A 21,894-nucleotide genomic window follows, 5' to 3' on the forward strand; every position below is an offset into this window, starting at 1 on the left:
TCATATAATTTCTTTTCGTAAATATATATATAATTTCTTCTTTAGATTTGCCGGGTTACCCGCGGGTATACCCGTACCCACCCGGGTGGATTCCGGGTTCATGAAAGGCTACCTGTACCTGCGCCGGTATTTCTTACCCGTACCCTCCCGGGTTACCCGTTTGCCGGGTCTAATGTGAAACCATTTTCAAATTTTATGTGTCTTATGGAGTGTACAATTTATCTGTCTTCATCAAAGGATGTCTCCCTATCAATAAAACTAACCTGAAAAATCCGGATCTGATCATAAAAAGGATTCAGATTTAAACTAAAAAACTCTAGATCTAATCCAAGACACTTTTGAAGGAGAAAATAAGAGTACCAACCCACTATGACAGTGTACCGTCCAGACCATGGGATGATCCAAGCGGTCCATTTGATAGGCCACATCGTAAATAGGTTGTGTCCCAAAAAACCATTTCCATATGATGATCCTAGCCCTCAGATATAAAGAGAAATTGCTTATTATGGAAACCTCTATAGATTGGAGGGCTATGATCATCCTATGCAAATGATTTTGGGGGCACAACCCATTTAAGTTATGGCCCATCAAATGGAAGGCTCGGATCATCCTATGGTATGGACGGTACACTTCATTTTCAAAAATATGGGTGGAGCCTAAATTGGGCCTTAATGTTACTGTACGAACCACACCATAGGATGATCCAAACCATGGACGGCTTGGATCATCCTATGTTGTGGACGGTACACTTCAATTTGAAAAATATCGGTGGGTCCTACTAGTGAGCCTTAATCTTACTGTACGACCAACTCCATAGGATTATCTAAACCATGGACGGCTTGGAACATCCTATGTTGTGGACGGGCCTTAATGTTACTGTATGACCAACTCCATAGGATGATCCAAACCCTTTATTTGATGGGCCACAATGTAAATAGGTTGTGCTACCCCAAAAATCATTTCCATAGGATGATCACAACCCTACAATCTATAGAGGTTGCATAAGATGTAGTTTCTATTTAGATCGGAGGGCTAGGATCAGCCTATGGAAATGATATTTTGGGACGCAACCTATTTACGTTTATGGCACATCAAATGGACGGTTTGGATTATCCTATGGTGTGGTATGGGTGGGGCCTACGTTGTTCAAAGATGGGCCCACCATTACACCAACGGTTTCTGTTTGGCCCACCAACTGTTCCTGTTGTGTGCTTGTGTGTACGGAGAGAGAGAGAGAGAGAGAGAGAGAGAGAGAGAGAGAGAGAGAGAGAGAGCAAATGGTGGGAAACGTGACATATAACTATATAAGTTAAAGCCTAACGTTAAAACGTTAGCCAGCCGTCAAGGGGGCGGAAAATAGACTACAGGGGGGCGGAGGAGAGATACCAGCGCCCATAAGATTTATATGTTTGTTTTCAATTTGGCACAATAAAATGAGTTTTTATATGATGGCCAACCGGGTAATAAAAGAACTTATTTAAAAGAAAGAAGATGTACGAAATTTTTTATTTGCAAAATTGAGGTTATCATGATAGTCTATCAATGAGTATTCAATTTTGCTGCTCTCTGAAGAACTAACTGCTGATTAAAAAAAAAACTATAATACCTTATAGCAAAAATTTCTTAAATAGACAAGATTCTTTCTTCTCTTATAATAGCATCTAGGACACTGCTGCTATTAAACAAATTATGAGGAAGTTTCTAGTTTATATTGCTTGAAAACCATGATGATTTTCATTCATATAACCCCTACAAAATTGATTTATTAATTCTATCCATATAAAATCGTTTTGATATAACAAAATACAGAAGAGAGGGCATTTGATTTACTTAACAACTGAAAATTGTACATACAGAAGTGAATTCCACCAATACAACTATGAACAAATGGTACAGAATGCTTCATCTAACTGATTTTGTACAACTGATCTTATCTATTCGAATAGCATACATCATATACACACCTTGGTAATAGCATAAGAAAAGCATCCACACCAACCAGGCTTCCACATAGATAATTGCAAATATCATCAATGTACCTCCTCCAACTGTTTTGACTACCACACATTCCTTATTTTGGTGACAATGATTTTGGGTGGGAAGACTTACCAGTGATGGCCTTCTTTACTTTTGCAATTGAATGCTTGACCTTTGATCCTACGCCTGACAAAATGTTGTGAGATTTCTTATGTGCTGGCTTTATATCTGCATCTCTAGAGGCTTCGACTATGACTGGAGCATCAGAGCCCGACTCCTCTTTTTTATGTTCATCTAATTCTTCCTCATCTTTTTCTTCATCTGTTTTCTCATCTTCAACTTGAACGCTCTCTTCCTGTCCAGTTTTCAAGCCATTTTTGTTTACTGTTTGGTTACTTTCTTCCATGAGATTTTCTGCCATCTGTAAGTTTTCCCTCGTAGATTTCTGTATGAGATCGGATAACCGAACCTTATCAGAATCTGATGCTTTGGATTCTTCTACTGCATTTTCCATTTTCTTCTCAGTAATTCCATCTTGGTTTTCTTCATCACATTTTTCTCCTTTTAGTTCTGACTCAACTCCAGAAATTTCTACTATGGATTTCTGCAGTGTTTTCTCGCATGGGTCCTCTGCGTTCGATAGAGTGTTTTCATTGTCAACCAAACTCTTTATCCCTCTGTTGTCAATGGAATTCTTCTCAATGTTCTGCAAGATGTCTTTGGCTTCTGCGTGTTTTTCACTGCCTTTCTTTTGTAGTATTTCTCCATCAGACACCAAATCAGGGTCGGCTACAGACATGCCAATATCAAGCTTGCTATCTGGAATACTCCTATTTAGGAAAGCCTGTTCTGTGCTATCACTTGCAAAAATTGTCTTAAAAACCTCAGTTCCGGGCACCATATCACAGACTTCTTCTATCTTTTTATCTCCCTCAGATGCCTGTATAACAGTTGAATCATCGAGACTCTGTTGTGGGGTTTCTTCACCTTTTCTAATAGCGATTTCTGCATTCTCCTGTGCATCTATCTTTTCATGGCTTTGTTTTTCAAGAACCAAGTCAGAGGTGTCCTCGAGCTTCTTGGGACCTTCTAGTTCATCTTCTGCAATGCTTCTTTCTTCTATTGTCTGTTTGATAGGTAAGAAAACGGGGGCTTCTTCATTGTTTGGGATTTGGATTTCTTCAACTTCTCTTGCAATGGTTGTTTCCTGAACCTTCTCTTTGGAAACTGAATCAGAGACTTCATCAAGCTTAATGTCTTCTGTCTGTGAAATTTCATCAACCGAAGGCTGTGGAACAAGTGAAGCATCGAGATCTCTGTGTTGCTTTTGCTTATTTTCTGAAGTTTCAACGTCTATCTTTTCATGACCTGCTTCAGATGTTGCTGGCTCAACAGATATCAAATCTGATTTCTCCTCATCTTCGACAATATCTTTTGCATCTAACTTTTGAAAGCTCTGCTCTTCAGATACAAAACTAGAAGCTTCTGCTATCTTCACACTGCCTCCTTTCTGTAGTATTTCTTTGCCTGAATCTGTGGTGAAGAATGAAACATCATGGTTAGCGTAATTATCTTTCAGAATTTTAATTTTTTCTTCTAGCATATCAATTGAACTGCTTGTTTGATGAAGAGAAATTGAATTTGCATAGGAGTTCTTAAGCTTCTCACCTTCGATAAGGCCTTTCGGGATACTCGTCTCTTCTATTACAAAATCTATGTTCTTTTCATTTGTGTTGACGGTTGAGACCACCTGTTCTACAGGCACAGAATCAGGCAGTTCCTCAACTTTGTCGCATACTTCTTGCTTGGTTTCTCGTTCTGACACTTTTGTAGCAGGTGTAGCATCAAGGTTCGTATTTGGGTTGTCCTCATATTCGTCACTGAACATTTCTTTCTTCTCATAGCCTGTTATCTCAAAGTTTTCGTCTATGGACACTGAATCGGAATCTTTAACCTGTGATAAATGAGAACGTGACAGTCAAGAAAGAGTAGAAGGATTGGGAAAGGAAAAAAGAAGAAGTGTTATCTGTTGTGATCTGACCTCTTCATTTGAAATTCCATTCTTTGTGGTATCATTTGCATTGTTTGCTTCACAACTCTGGTCTTCAGGCTCCAATAGGGTATTGAGTTCCTTAGAAGCACCCCTTTCCTTTACTGTACTTTTTTCATTGTTCTTACTTGCACAGGCTGCCTCAAGTTCCTCACACACCTATGTAACAAATTAGCTTCAACTCAACGGGCATAAAAATAATAAAATGGAAAGAAAAGAAAAGAAAATAAAAGAGATAAAGCTTCAACTATATGTTCTGTTCTAACCTCTTCATTTGGAATTTTCTCCTTGCTGGTTTCAAAAGAGATAAAACTTTCTTCAACCGTTTTGTCTGTGATGGATATATTCCCTAATTCCTTAACAGTGGTCTCATCTTCTACGACCTGTTTCTTAATGTTCTCAACTGCAGTAGCTGTCTCAAGTCCCTTAGACACTAGGTCGACTGAGGGATTTTCAAGCTGCTCTTGTTCCGTCTGTTCTTTCTGCAAGTCTGTATATATAGTTTCCACTTCCTCTGGCATCTCTACTCTGTTTCCTGTCTCAACGATGTTCTTCAGTTCATTTTCAGTGTCCAATTCACATGCATTTTCAAGTTTCTCACCCATTGGTTTTGTAGCATCAAGGTTCTCTAGGTCTTCCTCACCCATTGGTTTTTCAGAACTTGACGTTTCAAAGTTCTTTTTCTCATCTCCTTGAAACTTTTCTTCAATTGTTTCACCTCCACAAGATAAAGTATTGAGTTCCTTAGTAGCACTGTTTTGCTCTATTTTCTGGATTTCGGTGTTCTCAATTGCACCAGCTGCCTCAAGGCCTTCGGACACCTGTATAATAGCAAAGTTTCAACTTAACAAACAAAAAGAAGAGTAGAATCTAAAAGGAAACATATGAAGCTTTAATGTTCTGTTTTCTTATCTGACCTGTGCATTTCGAATTCCATTATCTGTCATTTCATTTGCATCATTGTTTTTGTGACTGTGACCTTCAGGCTCCAATTCAGGTGCTGTTTCCTCGAGATTCTCACTTGCAGCTGCTGCCTCAAGACCCTCAGACACCTGCATAATAGTGAAGTTTCAACTGAACAAACAAAAAGGAAGAGTAGAATCTTAAGGAAACATATGAAGCTTTAATGTTTTGTTTTCTGATCTGACCTGTTCATTTGGAACTGTCATTTCATTTGCATCATTGTTTTTGTGACTATGATTTTCAGGCTCCAATTTAGGTGCTATTTCCTCGAGATCCTTGCCCTCGTTTTCATCCTCCCTAATGCATTCTTTCACCATGTCATCTCCTACAGGTACAGTACCAAGGTCCTTTAGACTGCCCTCTTCTTCTATGATCTGTTTTTCAATATTCTCACCCGCCCCCGCTGTCTCAATTCTCTCATACACCGTTCCTGAGGTTTCCTCAAGCTGTTCATATTCATTTTTTCCTCTCTGAAAATCTGTAGATGAAGATTCATCTTTCTTTGGCGATTGTTCTTCTCTGTTCTCCCTTGAATTTACATTCTCCGATTTATTTTCGGAGTCAATTGAATAAGCATTTTCAAGTTTTTCACCTTCTACATTGTTTCGTTCTAAGTTCGATACTGTTGTTACCTCATCTGTAGTTTCCTCTTCCTCTGTGATCGTAATTTCTCCACTTTCGCTTATTTCATTTGCTTCCTTGATAGGATTTCCAGCTTCCATTTGAGGAGCTTCTCCTTTCCGTGTGTTTTCTTGATCAGAAACTTTCAGGGTGGGTAAAACATCAAATTCTTTGTCAGGGATTTTATTGTCCATTGAGATATCAATTTGGGTGTGTTCCATTTCAACGATCATCTCCTGACCTTGTTCTTCAGACACTGAATCAAAGGTTCTTTCAAGCTTCTCAGGTTCAGTTTCTCCCTCAGGGCTATCCAATTGTATTCTATTCTTTGTGTAGATGGTTTCTTGTATCTGTAAAGATGTAGCCTATAATAAATCAGTAGGATCAACTTAGTGCAAATAACTAATAAAGGAAAGAAATAGAACATAAAGTGTCATTTTATTTTATGATTTCACCACCTCATTTTCGCCATCATTTGTTGTAAGTATTGCATCTTTTTCTTTGGAACTCCGGTCTTCATCCTCCAGTTGAGGTGTTGCTTCCTCGAACTTCTTGCACTCACGTTCCTGAAAGTGCTGTTCAACCGGTTCATCTTTCACGGGTATAGTATCAAGGTCCTTTACAGTGCTCTCTCCCTCTATGGTCTGATTTTCAGTGATCTCATCTTCACCAACTGCTTGAAGTTCCTCACGTGCCACTGATCCAAAGGCTCTTTCAAGATCCTCAGGTTCAGTTTCTCCCTTTGGGCTATCTGATTGTATGATATTCTCTGTGTTGATGGTTTCTTTGATCTGGGTTGTAGCGGGTGACGTATCAATGATCTTATTTGGGTCTTCCCCGTCGTTAAAGGTCATGGTTTCTATCTTCTCAGTTGAAACTGTTGTTTCGAGGTCCTGCTGTTTGGATATGTCAGAATCTTTAACCTGTAACCGGAAAGTTCAAATTAGCACTAATAAGTAATAAAGGAAAGATAATAGAAGATAAAAGTTTCTTTTATTTCATGATTTGACCTCCTCATTTTCTCCATCTTTTGGTATAAATGTTGTATCGCTGTCTTTGGAACTCCGATCTTTATCCTCCGGTTCCTGTGTTGCTTCCTTGATCTTCTTGCACTCACCTTCCTGAAAATGATGTTCAAGCAGTTCATCTTTTGCGGGTATGGTATCGAGGTCCTTTACTGTGCCCTCTCCCTCTATGGTCTGATTTTCAGTGATCTCTTCCCCACTAACTTCCTCAAATTCCTTAAAAGCCACTGCTTCAAAGGCACTTTCAAGGTTCTTGGGTTTAGTTTCTCCCTTCAGGATATCTGATTGTATGTTATTCTTTGTTTTGATGGTTTCTTGGATCGGTTCTTCAGGCACCGAATCAGTGGTTGGAACAGGTGAAGCACCAATTATCTTATTTGGGTCTTCATCATCCTTAACAGTCATGTTTTCAATCTTCTCATTTGAACCCATTGTTTCAAGGTCCCGCTCTTTGGATATATCAGAAGCTTTAATCTGTAACCCGAAAGTATCACAAAAGCTTTCTATAATAAACCAAAAGGATCAACCTAGTGCAAATAAGTAATAAAGGAAAGACAGTACAAAATAAAGTGTCATTTTATTTTATGATTTCACCTCCTCATTTTCTCCATCCTTTGTCGTAAATATTTCATCACTTGCTTTGGAACTCTCGTCTGTAGCCTGCACTTGAAGTGTTGCTTCCTCGACCTTCTCGCATTCGACCAGTTCATCTTTCAAGGGTATAGCATCGAGGTCCTTAACAATGATCTCTCCCTCTATATTCTGTTTTTCAGTGTCCTCATCTGCACCAACTGCCTCAAGTTCCTCACATGCCACTGATCCAAAGGCTCTTTCAAGATTCTCAGGTTCAGTTTCGCCCTCAGGGCTATCCAATTCTATGATTTTCTTTGTGTTTATGGTTTCTTGGATCTGCTCTTGAGGCAACAAGTTAGTGGCTTCCTCAACTACTTCATGTTCACTATCTTCAGGAGACGTAGGCGTAACATGTGAAGCATCAGTGCTCTTATTTGAATCTCTCTTATCCTCAAATGTCAAGATTTCTATCCTCTCTGTTGGACCTGTTATTTTAAGGTCTTTGGATATATCAGAAGCTTTAACCTGTAACCGGAAAGCATCGGAAAAGATTTAGCCAGTGAAAGTGCAGAAGGTTCAACTTAGTGCTAATAACTAGTAAAGAATATGGAAGATAAAATTGTAATTTTTTATTTTATTTTACCTCCTCATTTTCTCCACTTTCTTGGATCTTTTCTTCATGCCCCAAATTTATGGCTTCCTCACCTACTTCTTCCTGCGCACTGTCTTCAGGTGACGTGGACGTAACATGCGAAGCGTCACTGATCTTTTTTGAGTCTATGTCATCCTTGAATGCCAAGGTTTCTATCTTCTCTGTTGAACCTGTTGTTTCGAGGTCCAGGTCTTTGGATATATCAAAAGCTTTAACCTGTAACCGGAAAATATCAGAAAATCTTTAGTTTGTAATAATGCATAAGGTTCTACTTAGTGCTAATAAGTTGTAGAGAAAAGAATATTGAAAGAAAATTGTCAATTTATTTTGGTATTTTACCTCCTCATTTTCTCCATTTTCATGGATCTGTTCTTTAGGCACCAAATCAGAGGCTTCCTCACCTACTTCTTCCAGCGCACTGTCTTCAGGTGATGTGGACGTAACATGTGAAACATCACTGATCTTATTTGAGCCTCCCTCATCCTTAAATACCAAGATTTCTATCTTCTCTGTTGAACTTGTTGTTTCGAGGTCCTGGTCTTTGGATATATTAGAAGCTTTAACCTGTAACCGGAAAATATCAGAAAAGCTTTAGACTGTTATGATGGAGAAGGTTCATCTTAGTGATATTAAGTTGTAAAGAAAAGAATATTGAAGGAAAATTTGTCAATTTATTTTGTTATTTTACCTCCTCATTTTCTCCATTTTCATGGCTCTGTTCTTGAGGCACCAAATCAGAGGCTTCCTCACCTACTTCTTCCAGCGCACTGTCTTCAGGTGATGTGGACGTAACATGTGAAACATCACTGATCTTATTTGAGCCTCCCTCATCCTTAAATGCCAAGATTTCTATCTTCTCTGTTGAACTTGTTGTTTCGAGGTCTTGGCTTTTGGATATATCAGAAGCTTTAACCTGTAACCGGAAAATATCAGAAAAGCTTTAGACTGTTATGATGCAGAAGGTTCATCTTCGTGATATTAAGTTGTAAAGAAAAGAATATTGAAGGAAAAATTGTCAATTTACTTTGTTATTTTACCTCCTCATTTTCTCCATTTTCTCGGATTTGTTCTTCAAGCACCAAATCAGTGGCTTCCTGACCTACTTCCTGCGCACTGTCTTCAGGTGATGTGGACATAACATGTGAAGCGTCACTGATCTTATTTGAGCCTCTCTCATCCTTAAATGCCAAGATTTCTATCTCCTCAGTTGAACCTGTTGTTTCGCGGTCCTGGTCATTGGATATATCAGAAGCTTTAACCTGTAACAAGAAAGTATTAGAAAAGCTTTAGCCTGTGATAACGCAGAAGTTTCAATGATAATATGTAGTAAAGGAAAGAGTATAGAAGATAAATTTATCATTTTATTTTGTTATTTTACATTCTCATTTTCTCCGTTTTCTCGGATCTGTTCTTCAGGCACCAAATCAGTGGCTTCCTGACCTACTTCCTGAGCACTGTCTTCAGGTGATGTGGACGTAACATGTGAAGCGTCACTGATCTTATTTGAGCCTCCCTCATCCTTAAATGCCAAGATTTCTATCTCCTCAGTTGAACCTGTTGTTTCGAGGTCCTGGTCCTTGGATATATCAAAAGCTTTAACCTGTAATAGGAAAGTATCAGAAAAGCTTTAGCCTGTGATAACGCAGAAGTTTCAACTTAATGCTAATCTGTAGTAAAGGAAAGCGTATAGAAAATAAAATTATCATTTTATTTTGTTATTTTACCTCTTCATTTTCTCCATTTTCATGGCTATGTTCTTCAGGCACCAAATCAGTGGCTTCCTGACCTACTCCCTGTGCACTGTCTTCAGGTGATGTGGACGTAACATGTGAAGCGTCACTGATCTTATTTGAGCCTTCCTCGTCCTTAAATGCCAAGATTTCTATCTCATCAGTTGAACCTGTTGTTTCGAGGTCCTGGTCCTTGGATATATCAGAAGCTCTAACCTGTAACAGGAAAGTATCAGAAAAGCTTTAGCCTGTGATAACGCAGAAGTTTCAATGATAATATGTAGTAAAGGAAAGAGTATAGAAGATAAATTTATCATTTTATTTTGTTATTTTACATTCTCATTTTCTCTGTTTTCTCGGATCTGTTCTTCAGGCACCAAATCAGTGGCTTCCTGACCTACTTCTTGAACACTGTCTTCAGGTGATGTGGACATAACATGTGAAGCATCACTGATCTTTTTTGAGCCTCCCTCATCCTTAAATACCAAAATTTCTATCTCCTCAGTTGAACCTGTTGTTTCGAGGTCCTGGTCCTTTGATATATCAAAAGCTTTAACCTGTAATAGGAAAGTATCAGAAAAGCTTTAGCCTGTGATAACGCAGAAGTTTCAACTTAATGCTAATCTGTAGTAAATGCTAATCTGTAGTATAGAAAGTAAAATTATCATTTTATTTTGTTATTTTACCTCTTCATTTTCTCCATTTTCATCGCTATGTTCTTCAGGCACCAAATCAGTGGCTTCCTGACCTACTTCCTGCGCACTGTCTTCAAGTGATGTGGACATAACATGTGAAGCGTCACTGATCTTATTTGAGCCTCCCTCGTCCTTAAATGCCAAGATTTCTATCTCCTCAGTTGAACCTGTTGTTTCGAGGTCCTGGTCCTTGGATATATCAGAAGCTTTAACCTGTAACAGGAAAGTATCAGAAAAGCTTTAGCCTGTGATAACGCAGAAGTTTCAACTTAATGCTAATCTGTAGTAAAGGAAAGAGTATAGAAAATAAAATTCTCATTTTATTTTGTTATTTTACCTCTTCATTTTCTCCATTTTCATGGCTATGTTCTTCAGGCACCAAATCAGTGGCTTCCTGACCTACTTCATGCGCACTATCTTCAGGTGATGTGGACGTAACATGTGAAGCGTCACTGATCTTATTTGAGCCTCCCTCATCTTTAAATGCCAAGATTTCTATCTCCTCAGTTGAACCTGTTGTTTCGAGGTCCTTGTCCTTGGATATATCAGAAGCTTTAACCTGTAAGAGGAAAGTATCAGGAAAGTATCAGAAAAGCTTTAGCCTGTGATAACGCAGAAGTTTCAACTTAATGCTAATCTGTAGTAAAGGAAAGCGTATAGAAAATAAAATTATCATTTTATTTTGTTATTTTACCTCTTCATTTTCTCCATTTTCATGGCTATGTTCTTCAGGCACCAAATCAGTGGCTTCCTGACCTACTTCCTGCGCACTGTCTTCAGGTGATGTGGATGTAACATGTGAAGCGTCACTGATCTTATTTGAGCCTCCCTCATCCTTAAATGCCAAGATTTCTATCTCCTCTGTTGAACCTGTTGTTTCGAGGTCCTGGTCCTTGGATATATCAGAAGCTTTAACCTGTAACAGGAAAGTATCAGAAAAGCTTTAGCCTGTGATAACACAGAAGTTTCAACTTAATGCTAATCTGTAGTAAAGGAAAGAGTATAGAAAATAAAATTATCATTTTATTTTGTTATTTTACCTCTTCATTTTCTTCATTTTCATGGCTGTGTTCTTCAGGCACCAAATCAGTGGCTTCCTGACCTGCCTCCTGCGCACTGTCTTCAAGTGACGTGGACGTAACATGTGAAGCATCACTGATCTTATTTGAGCCTCCCTCATCCTTAAATGCCAAGATTTCTATCTCCTCAGTTGAACGTGTTGTTTCGAGGTCCTGGTCCTTGGATATATCACAAGCTTTAACCTGTAACCAGAAACTATTAGAAAAGCTTTAGCCTGTGATAACGCAGAAGTTTCAACTTAGTGCTAATCCGTAGTAAAGGAAAGATAAAGAAGATAAAATTATCATTTATTTTGTCATTTTACCTCTTCATTTTCTCCATTTTCATGGCTCTCTTCTTCAGGCACCAAATCAGTGGGTTCCTTACGTACTTCTTCATGTGCACTGTCTTCAGGAGATGTGGACGTAACATGTGAATCATCAATGATCTTATTTGAGTCTCTCTCATCCTCAAATGTCAAGATTTCTATCTCCTCTGTTGGGCCTGTTGTTTCTTGGTCTTTTGATATATCAGAAGCTTTAACCTGTAACCGGAAAGTACCAAAAAAGCTTTAGCATGTAATAACGCAAAAGGTTCAACTTAGTGCTAATAAGTAGTAAATTAAAGAACTATTCAAAAAAAAAAGTAGTAAATTAAAGAATATGGAAAATAAAATTGTCATCTTATTTTGTTATTTTACCTCCTTATTTTCTCCACTTTCTGCTGGGAAATTTTCGTCAGGCACAGAAAGAGTGGTTTCCTCGCATACTTGTTCCTGCGCACTGTCTTCTGGAGACGTGGACGTAACATGTGAACCATCAGTGCTCTTATTTGTGTCTCTTTCATCCTTAAATGTCAAGATTTCTATCTTGTCTGCTGGACCTGTTGTTTCGAGGTCTGTGGTTATATTAGAAGCTTTAACCTGTAACCAGAAACTATCATAAAAGCTTTAGCCTGGGATAATGCAGGAGGTTCAACCTAAGCTAATTAGTAGGAAGAATATTGAAGATAAATTTGTCATTTTATTTTGTTAATTTACCTCTTCATTTCCTCCATCCTTTGTTATAAATATTGTGTCATTTGCTTTGGAACTCTGATCTTTAATCTCCAGTTGAGGTGTTGCTTCCTCGACCTCCTTGCATTCACCTTCTGGAAAGAGCTGTTCAACCAGTTCATCTTTCGCAGTTATAGTATCGAGGTCCTTAATAGTGCTCTCTCCCTCTATTGTCTTATTTTCAGTCATCTCACCTGCACCAACTGCCTCAAGTTCCTCACATGCCACTGTTTCAAAGGTTCTTTCAGGATTCTCATGTTCAGTTTCTCCCTCGGTACTATCCAATTGTATGAAATTCTTTGTGTTGATGGTTTGTTGGGTCTGTTCTTCAGAAACCAAATCAGTGTCTTCCTCATCCTTAACGTTCACTGTTTCTATCTTCTCCGTTGAACCTCTTGGTTCAAGGTCCTGTTCTTTGGATATATCATAACCTTCAACCTGCAACTCGAATGCACCAGAAAATCTTTAGCCTGTAATAAATCTGAAGGTTTAACTTATTGGTATTAAGTAATAAAGTAAAGAAAATATATGATATAAGTGTCATTTTATTTTATGATTTTACCTCATTTTCTTCATCGTTTAATGTTAATGTTGTGTTGTTTGTGTTGGAACTCTGATCTTTAGTCTCCAGTTGAGGTGTTGCTTCCTCGACCGTTTTGCACTCACCTTCCTGAAAGCTCTGTTCAACTTGTTCATCTTTCACGGGTATAGTATTGATGTCCTTAACTGTGCTTTCTCCCTCAATGATCCTATCCGTAATGGTTATTGTTTCTTTGTTCTCTGTTGAACCTGTTGTTTCGAGGTCCTGGTCTTCGGATATATCACAAGGTTTAACCTGTAACCGGAAAGTTTTAGAAAAGCTTTAGCCTGTAACAAATCAGAAGGTTCAAAATAGTGCTAACAAGTAATGAAGGAAAGAGTATATAAGATAAGTGTCATTTAGTTATGATTTTCCCACCTCAGTTTCTCCATCCTCTGTTGTAGATATCATATCGTTCACTTTGGAACTCTGATCTTCATCCTCCAGTTTAGGTGTTTCTTCCTCCAACTTCTCGCACTCATGTTCTTGAAAATCCTGTTCAACCAGTTCATCTTTCATAGGTATAGTATTGAGGTTCTTCAACATGTTTTCTCCCTCCGTGGTCTGTTTTTCAGTGTGCTCGCATGCACCAACTGTCTCAAGTTCCTTATATGCCTGCATAACAAATTAAGCTACAGCTTAGTAAAGAAAAATAGAAGATAGAACAAATGCAAAGGAGCAAAATCTCAGCAATTATATGCTGTTCTGACCTCATCATTTGTAATTTTTTCCTTTGTGGTGTCATTTGCATCTTCTGATTTGTAACCCTGCTCTTCATCCTCCAATTCAGGTGTTGCTCCCTCAAGCTTCTTTTGCTCCTCCTCGTCTTCCTGAAAACTTTGTTCAACTGTCTGACCTTTGAGAAATACAGTATCAAGGTCCTTAAGGGCACCCTCTTCCTCTAAAATCAAACTTTCCATGGTTTTACCCACTCCAATTGCTTTGTTAAGGTGCTCTTTGTCAACTTCCAGAAAAGCTCCTTCTTTCTGCATGTTTTCTTCAACTGAAGCTTGTGAAGTGGATAATGCACCAACCACTCTATCAGAGCTTTCTGCATGCGTTGAGATCTCAGTCTCGAGTTTTTCTGTCTGAGCAATTGTCTCATTATTCTGAACATTGGACACTGACCCAGAGACTCTTTCAAGCATCTCATATTCTGTTTCTTCTTCTAGGCTGTCTTTAGTTAAGGCTTTCTCGACGGGCTTTGCCACTGCTGATGCATCAAACTTTTTGTTTTGGACCTTCACTTCAGATGGGTCTTCAATTTTATTTTCACACTTGTCTGCTTCACGGACAGTCTCAGTGTCTTTTTCATTTTTTTCGCTTTCTACTTCTTTCTGTGGGAAGCTCTCTTCTGATGATTGTGTTAGAAATGAGACAGTGAGGTTCTTGTCACATGTTATCTCTTCTTTTGGAGCCTCAATTTCTACCTTACTGCTTGAAACCATTGTTTCAGGATCTTGTTTGACTGACACCTGCCCAAGAGGTTCTGCAATGATTTCTCCTTCTTTGCCTTGTAAGGTGGTCTTATTTTTTTCTAGAGTTATTGCTTCGGATGCAAGATTGGAGATCTCTACGGCCTTCTGATCCGGTTCAGCTTTAATTAAGCTTGTCTCTTCCATTAGCATTGAAACAGAAGCCGCCTCAAGCTCATCCTTATCACTAATTCTGCTGCCTTCTTTGTCTACTATCTCCTCTTCAATGTTTTGAATTGAATTGTTTCGTTCAAGACCCTTCTCTTCATACTCTAACTTGTGGATGCTTGTAGGCATTGTGGTTGCTGAGATAGAAGCTCCTCCAAGGCTATTTCCCTCTAGTTTTTCGTTCTCTATCTTTTCACTTGCATTGATTGTTTCGGGACTCTTATTCACAACCTCAAAATTGGATGCTTTTTCTAGCTCCTCGCTTTCTATTCTGTCTTCTTGGAAGTGAGCCTCTTTTGTTTCTTGTTTGACAACTACAATTTCAGTATCAAGGTCCCTGTGAATGCTTTCATCTTCTTTGTCTTCTTTCACATTTGTTACACTCGTGGTTCCAAAATCCATCGTTTCTTCTAGCACCTTCTCAGATGCTTTCTCCTCCTTCTCTACATTCATCTCTCCAAGTTTGTCTGCTAGTGCCTGTGATGCAGATATATCTTCTCCATGTTCTTCAAAACTTTCTCCTGATAAAGACTGTGTGACGAATGGAGTTCCTAGATTTTCATTATCAGTTGCCTCAATTTTTTCATGTATCTGTTCCCCAGATTCCAAAGTAATATCTTCTTTGAAACTCATGTCTTCCGTTTCTTCCTCCTGTAAGCCATTTGCTGCTATTTTGTCAGTCATAGATACACTATCGAATAGCTTTTCATCAATTATCTTTTCTGTATTATGACTTGTATCAGTTGTTACATCACCTTCTGCTTGCTCCTTTTCTACATTGCCTTTTTCATCAATGTTTTTTAGGTTTGTTTCTCCAGATGAAAAATCAGTATTCTCAAGATTTTCGCCGACTTTCTCTGCCTCTTGAAAACTGGTTTCTTCAATCAATACGGTGTTGAGATTGTCGTTTTCCCTCTCATTTCCCTTGAGAATCTCTTGTTCCATATTTTCAACGACATTCAGCAATGCGATATTTTGATCTTCAAAGTCTATTTTAGAGGATTCCTCAGACTTATTTCCTTGTATTTCTTTTGATACTGATAAACCATCAAATTTATTGTCAGAGATTTGTTTCTTCTCTTCAATGACTCCACTTTCATCGATCTTCTCTATCTGTACTCTCTCTTCAACTTCATATTCTTGAATGATAGCCTCCAACGATACCTGCGCTATGCCAGTATGAGAATTGATATTTTGCTCTGTATTTTCTTCTTCCTTCACGACTAGTTTTTCCATTTTATCACATGCCTCGAATTGATCAATATTATGCTTATCAAACAGTGCTTCTTGGCCTTCCTCATTGTCCCCAGGTTCCTCTTCTTCCCGTAAACTCGGGTAAACTGTTTTCACATATTTTTCTTCAGATGGTAATTCATATTCCTTCTCTTCATCCCCATTTATCTTATCTTCTTGCAATTTTATTTCAGTCTCCGTCTCCTTTTCAATCTGAATCACATTTTCTCTCTTCTCACCCCTTTCATAAGTTGCAGAGATTTCTTCCAAAGCAACCTCATTTTGCAAAGATGATTCTATAAAACTTTCATCTTTGTAGGCATCTGTAGTTACTTCCAACACTTCTTTTTGTTCAACTTTTGGCAAATCCTCTGAAGCAATTGTTTCAAAGTTGCCTCTGCTGCTCCCCATGACAAATCTGTTATGAACCTGCTCTTCCGGATTTTTGTACTCAAATCTTGTTTTTTCCACCGAATCCTCAGATCTCGGCATCTCAAGTTTTTCTGATGGGGTTTTCTCAAGTTCTAGATATTTTCGCTCTGTGATAGTTGTGCCACATTGCTCGCAGCTTATATCTTTAGTTTCTGCTATTTCCTGCAGAAAAAAGACTGTAAAGATGATTGCAAAATAATGATACTCAAAAGGACAGGATCACTGAACTTTCGAATTCAAGTAACCAGGCATTTGTCACAAGCCACAACACTAAGGCTAAGTAATCAGAAATATCAATAGAAATAAACTATAAAAAAAAGAAGCAAGTGCCATTTCTTTCTGTGTTCTTGATATGGACCAAATCCGTAGATATGAAAAACAAACGTGAAACCTGGATACTGTTTTTCATTGTGAGTCGATGATCTCATGCTAGTAAAACTACAGAAATCTGTATAATACATTGAAGAGATTTACAGAAAGCTAGTGGCATTGTCAGGTATGTCTTGAACTATGATCATAACAGAGAACAATCTAATAAAAAGTGAAAGAAGAAAATCTGAGATTTGGAGTATAATTGGATTAGCTGTAACAACCCTTGTTCGAAAATACAAAATTTCCAATATGCGAATGGTGGACTGATTCCATGAATAAATACCAAAACCAAAGCAAGAACAAACAAGTTTGTAAATGGAGTACTAGTAGAGCTTTCTTAAACTGTAAAAATGATAAAGACATCTGAAAATAACTTGGAACCATTCTCCAATAAACAGTTCAAACATCAAGATGTGGTTCCCCTTGTTGTGATTTCAAAAATGGGAGTGAATCCACACCGATCCTTGCTAGAAATGCCTCTACCGGTATGTTCTGATCTCCTTTCCCAGGAATTGATGCACTATGATGAGGCTCTACAAACAATGAACAGGAGATGAAGCCGTAAGAGGATCTCACTCAAGGTAAGCACCAAGGGATCCCAACCATGATTTTAAATTTTCCCGAAATTTCCCTGAAACGACCAACATGTTTCCATTTCCACCTCCACCAAAACGAAATCTACATGATGTCCTTTTACGTCATTATTTTCCCGAAATTTTGACCAAAATTTTGAAATTCGACCGAAATTCCTAAAATTTGACCAAAATGGTTGGAACGACACAAACTGGAAAGTTGTTATTATTTGCATTTCATTTCATTAATGTAGAGAATGATGTTTGGTAGGCAACATCATTGAACTGCACAGCAAAGTAACTGTATCTTATGCATAGGATGTCAGATCGGCAAGAGACCAACAATACCTCGTAATTCTATGTGGTATTGACATAGAGTTGGGGTGCTTAGAGGGGAGACCAGTCATTGTACTTTCTTATACTTCATTACAGTGTACTTATTTATTGACAGACATGTGCGACAATGCATGTCAGTAGGTGTTCGATGTGATTAACCCATTATGGATGGTTTTCTTGCTTAAGAGATGGTTTGAGTAGGTATTTGTGTTTATTATAGCATTTCCAAAAGTTTCATCTTACAATTTCGTCATTTGCATATGTTTCCATATGTTTATGTGTTTTCACAAGATTTCCACCGAAACTGAAAACTTTCCGTTTCCCTGCCGACCGAAACCGAAATTTAAAATCTTGGTTCCAACAAGAGCAGGGATTAGCCTTGTCTCTCGGGCATGGGGGTGGGCGAAGGAGAAGGGAGCAACCCCCATGCATGACAAAAGAAAAACCAGATTTTTCATGCTTGATATTCCCTTCTTCAAACCCTTACAAAATGCAAAGTGGGGCCCGACTTCCTCACTTAAAGCCCTTTTGAACACATAAAAACCCTCCCATGTGCTTCTAAATGAAATGAGGGCAAGGACCCACAACCCTATCGCACTTGTGGCCATACTCCACAAAAAAGAACATTATAAGTCCTACACTCTTAAGATTGCTTGTCCTCAAGCAACTCAGTCAAGGTTGCGGGTGGAGGCCTATTTTGTTAGGATTTCAAATTATTTTCTTCAACAGTTTGCTCATATCTTCAATGCGAGGAGCAATGGGTTGGTAGTAATCCAACTTTTCTCATTGATCCTTGGAATACCATAGTATTCTTTTACGGATATCTCCCCTTGAACATGATTCGCTACATCTTACTGTAGCTGAAAGACTAGCAATATAATCTTTATGGGAGTATGGGCGACAGTTTCCCATACATCTTTTGCTGTATGGGGACAGTGTCCCATAAATCTTTTGCTGTATGCAGAACATTAATCCTCTGCTGATGCTAAGCTGCATAAAGTGTAACAGCCATGGCATTACTATAGGACTCTCATATTCTCATCTCTCATACTTGGGATCCTTTGGTTCCTTTACCCATCCAATTATATAACCAATATAGATCTGCTCCCAAGAAACTTGGGAACTTCAACAACTCTCTAGTCTAAGGATTGGCCTCCCCTTCCTTGACCACCGTCGTAGCCGATGAGACCTTTTATTGGTTTGATATTTTTCACCTTTCTCTACTCAAATCTCTTGTCCTAATTTTTTCCATCAATTTTGAATTCATTGATAAATATTGATGAGTGGAGCCGGCCTTCCCTATATACATAAAGGGAAAACTGTTTGTGAGCTAGAGCTCATATAGCTTATATGAGCTAGAGTGCCACAAACACATGGGTCCCACATATTTTTGGGTGATCCATAGCATTCATTTGGAAGGCCTTTACATAGATAGGGTGTGTACCAAAAATCAGGTCCATAGGATCATCCTAACCCATCAAAAAATAAAAAAGATTATAAACAAATCAGTGCATAATAAAATAATCAATTATTCATTTTCATCCAAAACTATAAATTTAAATAGAAACTACCATGATTAGTTATTGAATATCATAATATGAATTGTTTGCTAACAAATTTCTCCCATACTAATCATCTATTTCTCATCCAAACCCATGCATTTGGATGATAATCTTCAAAATAATACAAGATCATATCAATTCTGAAAGTCTGAAACATGAAATGACAAATATCAATTATAAAAAAAATTGGTAAAACATTGATGTTGTCCTCATTATAGTTGTGTCCCTCATAGATGTATGTAATGCGCTCAAGCACATGTACTATGCCGACTGGTTCAAATTGGTTTGATTCTTTTGAAGTCCTCCTGTCTTCTTCCTTCTCACGAGAGGATTTTCAAATGCTTTTTTCTAATGTAGAAAGGAAAAGGGAGGCTTTTGAAAGAAAGCCATAGTTTCTTTTATACAAAACTTAAATAAGATAAATCACATTAATCGTATGATTTATGATATAATTGTAAGATTCAATCGAAAATCGCAGGATTCATACAGATTAAGATTCAATCATGGGATTCAAATCCATAAGATTTGATTTGAATCATAAGATTTAAATTTGAATGGCAAATCGTAAAATTTTCAAAACACTTAGGCTAGGCACACAGCTGTCTCTTGGAATCTATTGGGCAGGCAAGAACAAATTGGCATATTGTGTGTGTGATTTAATAAATTCATGGTGACTAATTAAATCACGAAGTCTGAAATGTTACTGTCATTAGGAAATCTAGAAAACACCTATAGTTTTATGGTCTAATTACAATAAAGAGAACTCAAAATGTCGAGATCTAATTTTCAGAAACGTATATAAACAAAAGAAATTCAGAAGTATTTCAGCAGCAGATAAGGATAGCAAAGCAATTCAAAGCAAGAAATAAAAAAAATAAATAAAATAAAATAAAAAACAGATTCTGGTTTCCAAAGCACGATTGAAGGGGCGTACTCTTGAGAAGTTGAGTGAAACAAAAGTTGGTAGATGGCAGAGTAAAAGTGAAACCGCAAACTCAAAGCTATTTATCCTTGGTTTGACATGATGTTTAAAACCCAGGAATTCATAATTTCATATCTCAATTGTGCTATTTTTCTCAGGTTTCAAATGATGATTTGAGAAGTTTATCATGATTTATACTAAAATATGAAGATCACATGAATTGCAATCTTTGTATCTTACATACCATGATACAGTGAACATAATAAATCAGAAACCATGGAATGAAAAAGAGAACTGATGTCTCTTACCTTTCCCGCTACTGTTTCTGGAATTCCAGCATCAGTTTCCATTTTTCATGCAGAATTTCTTAAAGATCAAGGTGACAAAACTGCAAAAGGGTGTCTTTTTCTGGGAAAATGGTAGGTGGCGAACTCTGTAAGTAAGCTTATGCTATTTTGCTTTCTCTTTCTACTTGCTTATGCTTCAAAACAAATTTCTAAAAAATGCATGATTTGAACTTTTGAACGTCTAAATTTGGTATCTGTAGTATTCTTTTGACAGCTAGATTAGTGAAGAGAGGAGCTAAACATTAAATGACTTGTTCTTTAATTTCCTTCTGCTATTGGCCACAATGTTTTTTTATTTTTCAGTATATTCTTGTCTGTGTTGGTTGTACTGATTTTGTGTGATTACAAAAACACCCATCATTTTTTGTGTGCTTATAGATTAAGATTCCTTTACTTTCCACCTTTTGGAAAAGTTGCAAGTACACCCGTCACCCATGATATTTTTCAAGGTTTATAGATTAAAACTCTTATCCTTTCCACCTGAAGATTTGCAGTGTCCACCACCTGTGGTCGGAAGGCAAAAACATCTGCAGAACTTTTTTAGTAGCTTTTACTTTAATAATCTGCATTGTGGGTTGCTTGGCTTTTTTGAGAAAATATTGGTAATACAATTGTTTTATTTTCCTGAAAAGGGGGTATTTCTGTCTTTTAGCTACTCAACTATAGCAAAAACTCTCCATTTTGTATTTTTGGAAGTACAAATATGATGCCCTGCAGATCTATGGCATTGTTGGGTTCCACCTTTCATTGATCTCAGTCGTTCAGCTTGGTGGGCACCATCTTGGATTGTGCAGGATCCAAGATCTACTCTGATCAATTAATCCTAACCATTCAACCAAGAACCCATCTAGATGGGTGGTGGAAAATAAAAGGGAAGCAGTTTAGCTGTCGAGAATAAAAAAAAAATAGATTGGTTTGGATTGTTGGGATCATCTGTAATGTGATTACTGGGCCATGGGCCACCCAAGGTGTGCCAAATGGATGTCCAAGATTGATTAGTGCTGGGGCCACCAATACAAAACAAGGTAGAGGATTTTCTAATTTGAAATGATGTGGAAGTCAAATAAAAAAGCATTCTCTCTATGACTGTTAGCTGTGTTGAAATCAGTGGGTGCTAAGTTAGGTCTCTGTCTAATAAGTTCAAAGATTCAAATTCTCCCATGAAAGTGATTATGATAATGATATCTTAGAGACTAGGGAATTAAACAGCTCTAAATTCAGTTAATATGAGAATCTTTTGCTTAAAATATGTAAGATTGTTGAAAGACAGCTAGAACAGCCCCATCACTGACGATGGCATTAATCCAGTTTATTAATTATAATACAAGTGATTTTTCTTAGGCTCTGTTTGGATTGCAGGAAATTCCTGGAAAAGTTAGAAAAGGGAAAAATACTTATATATTTTCCTACTTTCTTTTTCATGCGAAAAATTGCAACTGGAACCAAGCATATTCAATTTTTATTTAGAGGGATCTTCAATTTCCGAGGAGTATTTT

General features: G+C 37.7%; 1 protein-coding gene across 1 annotated transcript; it reads right to left on the reverse strand.

Annotated features, from left to right (window-relative positions):
- Window positions 1–1,804: 1,804 nt before the first annotated feature.
- Window positions 1,805–20,654, reverse strand: LOC143853702 (uncharacterized). The gene is made up of 27 exons (XM_077363422.1): window positions 20,360–20,654; window positions 13,690–16,449; window positions 13,358–13,594; window positions 12,962–13,234; window positions 12,385–12,837; window positions 12,046–12,267; window positions 11,671–11,889; window positions 11,327–11,548; window positions 10,981–11,202; window positions 10,624–10,845; window positions 10,278–10,499; window positions 9,927–10,148; window positions 9,586–9,807; window positions 9,240–9,461; window positions 8,899–9,120; window positions 8,550–8,774; window positions 8,201–8,425; window positions 7,853–8,077; window positions 7,231–7,734; window positions 6,622–7,110; window positions 6,070–6,534; window positions 5,176–5,961; window positions 4,945–5,079; window positions 4,294–4,848; window positions 4,019–4,186; window positions 3,646–3,931; window positions 1,805–3,510 (listed from the first exon to the last, which is right to left on the reverse strand). The coding sequence occupies exons 1-27, from the start codon at window positions 20,399–20,401 to the stop codon at window positions 2,072–2,074; spliced, it is 11,484 nt and encodes a 3,827-aa protein (XP_077219537.1). The 5' UTR covers window positions 20,402–20,654; the 3' UTR covers window positions 1,805–2,071.
- Between the last annotated feature and the right edge of the window lie 1,240 nt (window positions 20,655–21,894).

The sequence above is a fragment of the Tasmannia lanceolata genome, unplaced genomic scaffold, assembly GCF_043159265.1.
Source record: "Tasmannia lanceolata isolate RefF3 unplaced genomic scaffold, GAP_Taslan_0.1 ptg000020l, whole genome shotgun sequence".
In the NCBI taxonomy this organism is placed as follows: domain Eukaryota; kingdom Viridiplantae; phylum Streptophyta; class Magnoliopsida; order Canellales; family Winteraceae; genus Tasmannia; species Tasmannia lanceolata.

Bases quoted from the DNA above. Each gene is read 5' to 3' on its own strand.
- LOC143853702 (XM_077363422.1), bottom strand. From the start codon at position 20,401: ATGGAAACTGATGCTGGAATTCCAGAAACAGTAGCGGGAAAG. The intron at 11,890-12,045 runs GTAAAATAACAA...TTCCGGTTACAG, and splicing joins AAAGTGGAGAAAATAAGGAG to GTTAAAGCTTCTGATATATC. The intron at 7,735-7,852 runs GTAAAATAAAAT...TTCCGGTTACAG, and splicing joins AAAGTGGAGAAAATGAGGAG to GTTAAAGCTTCTGATATATC.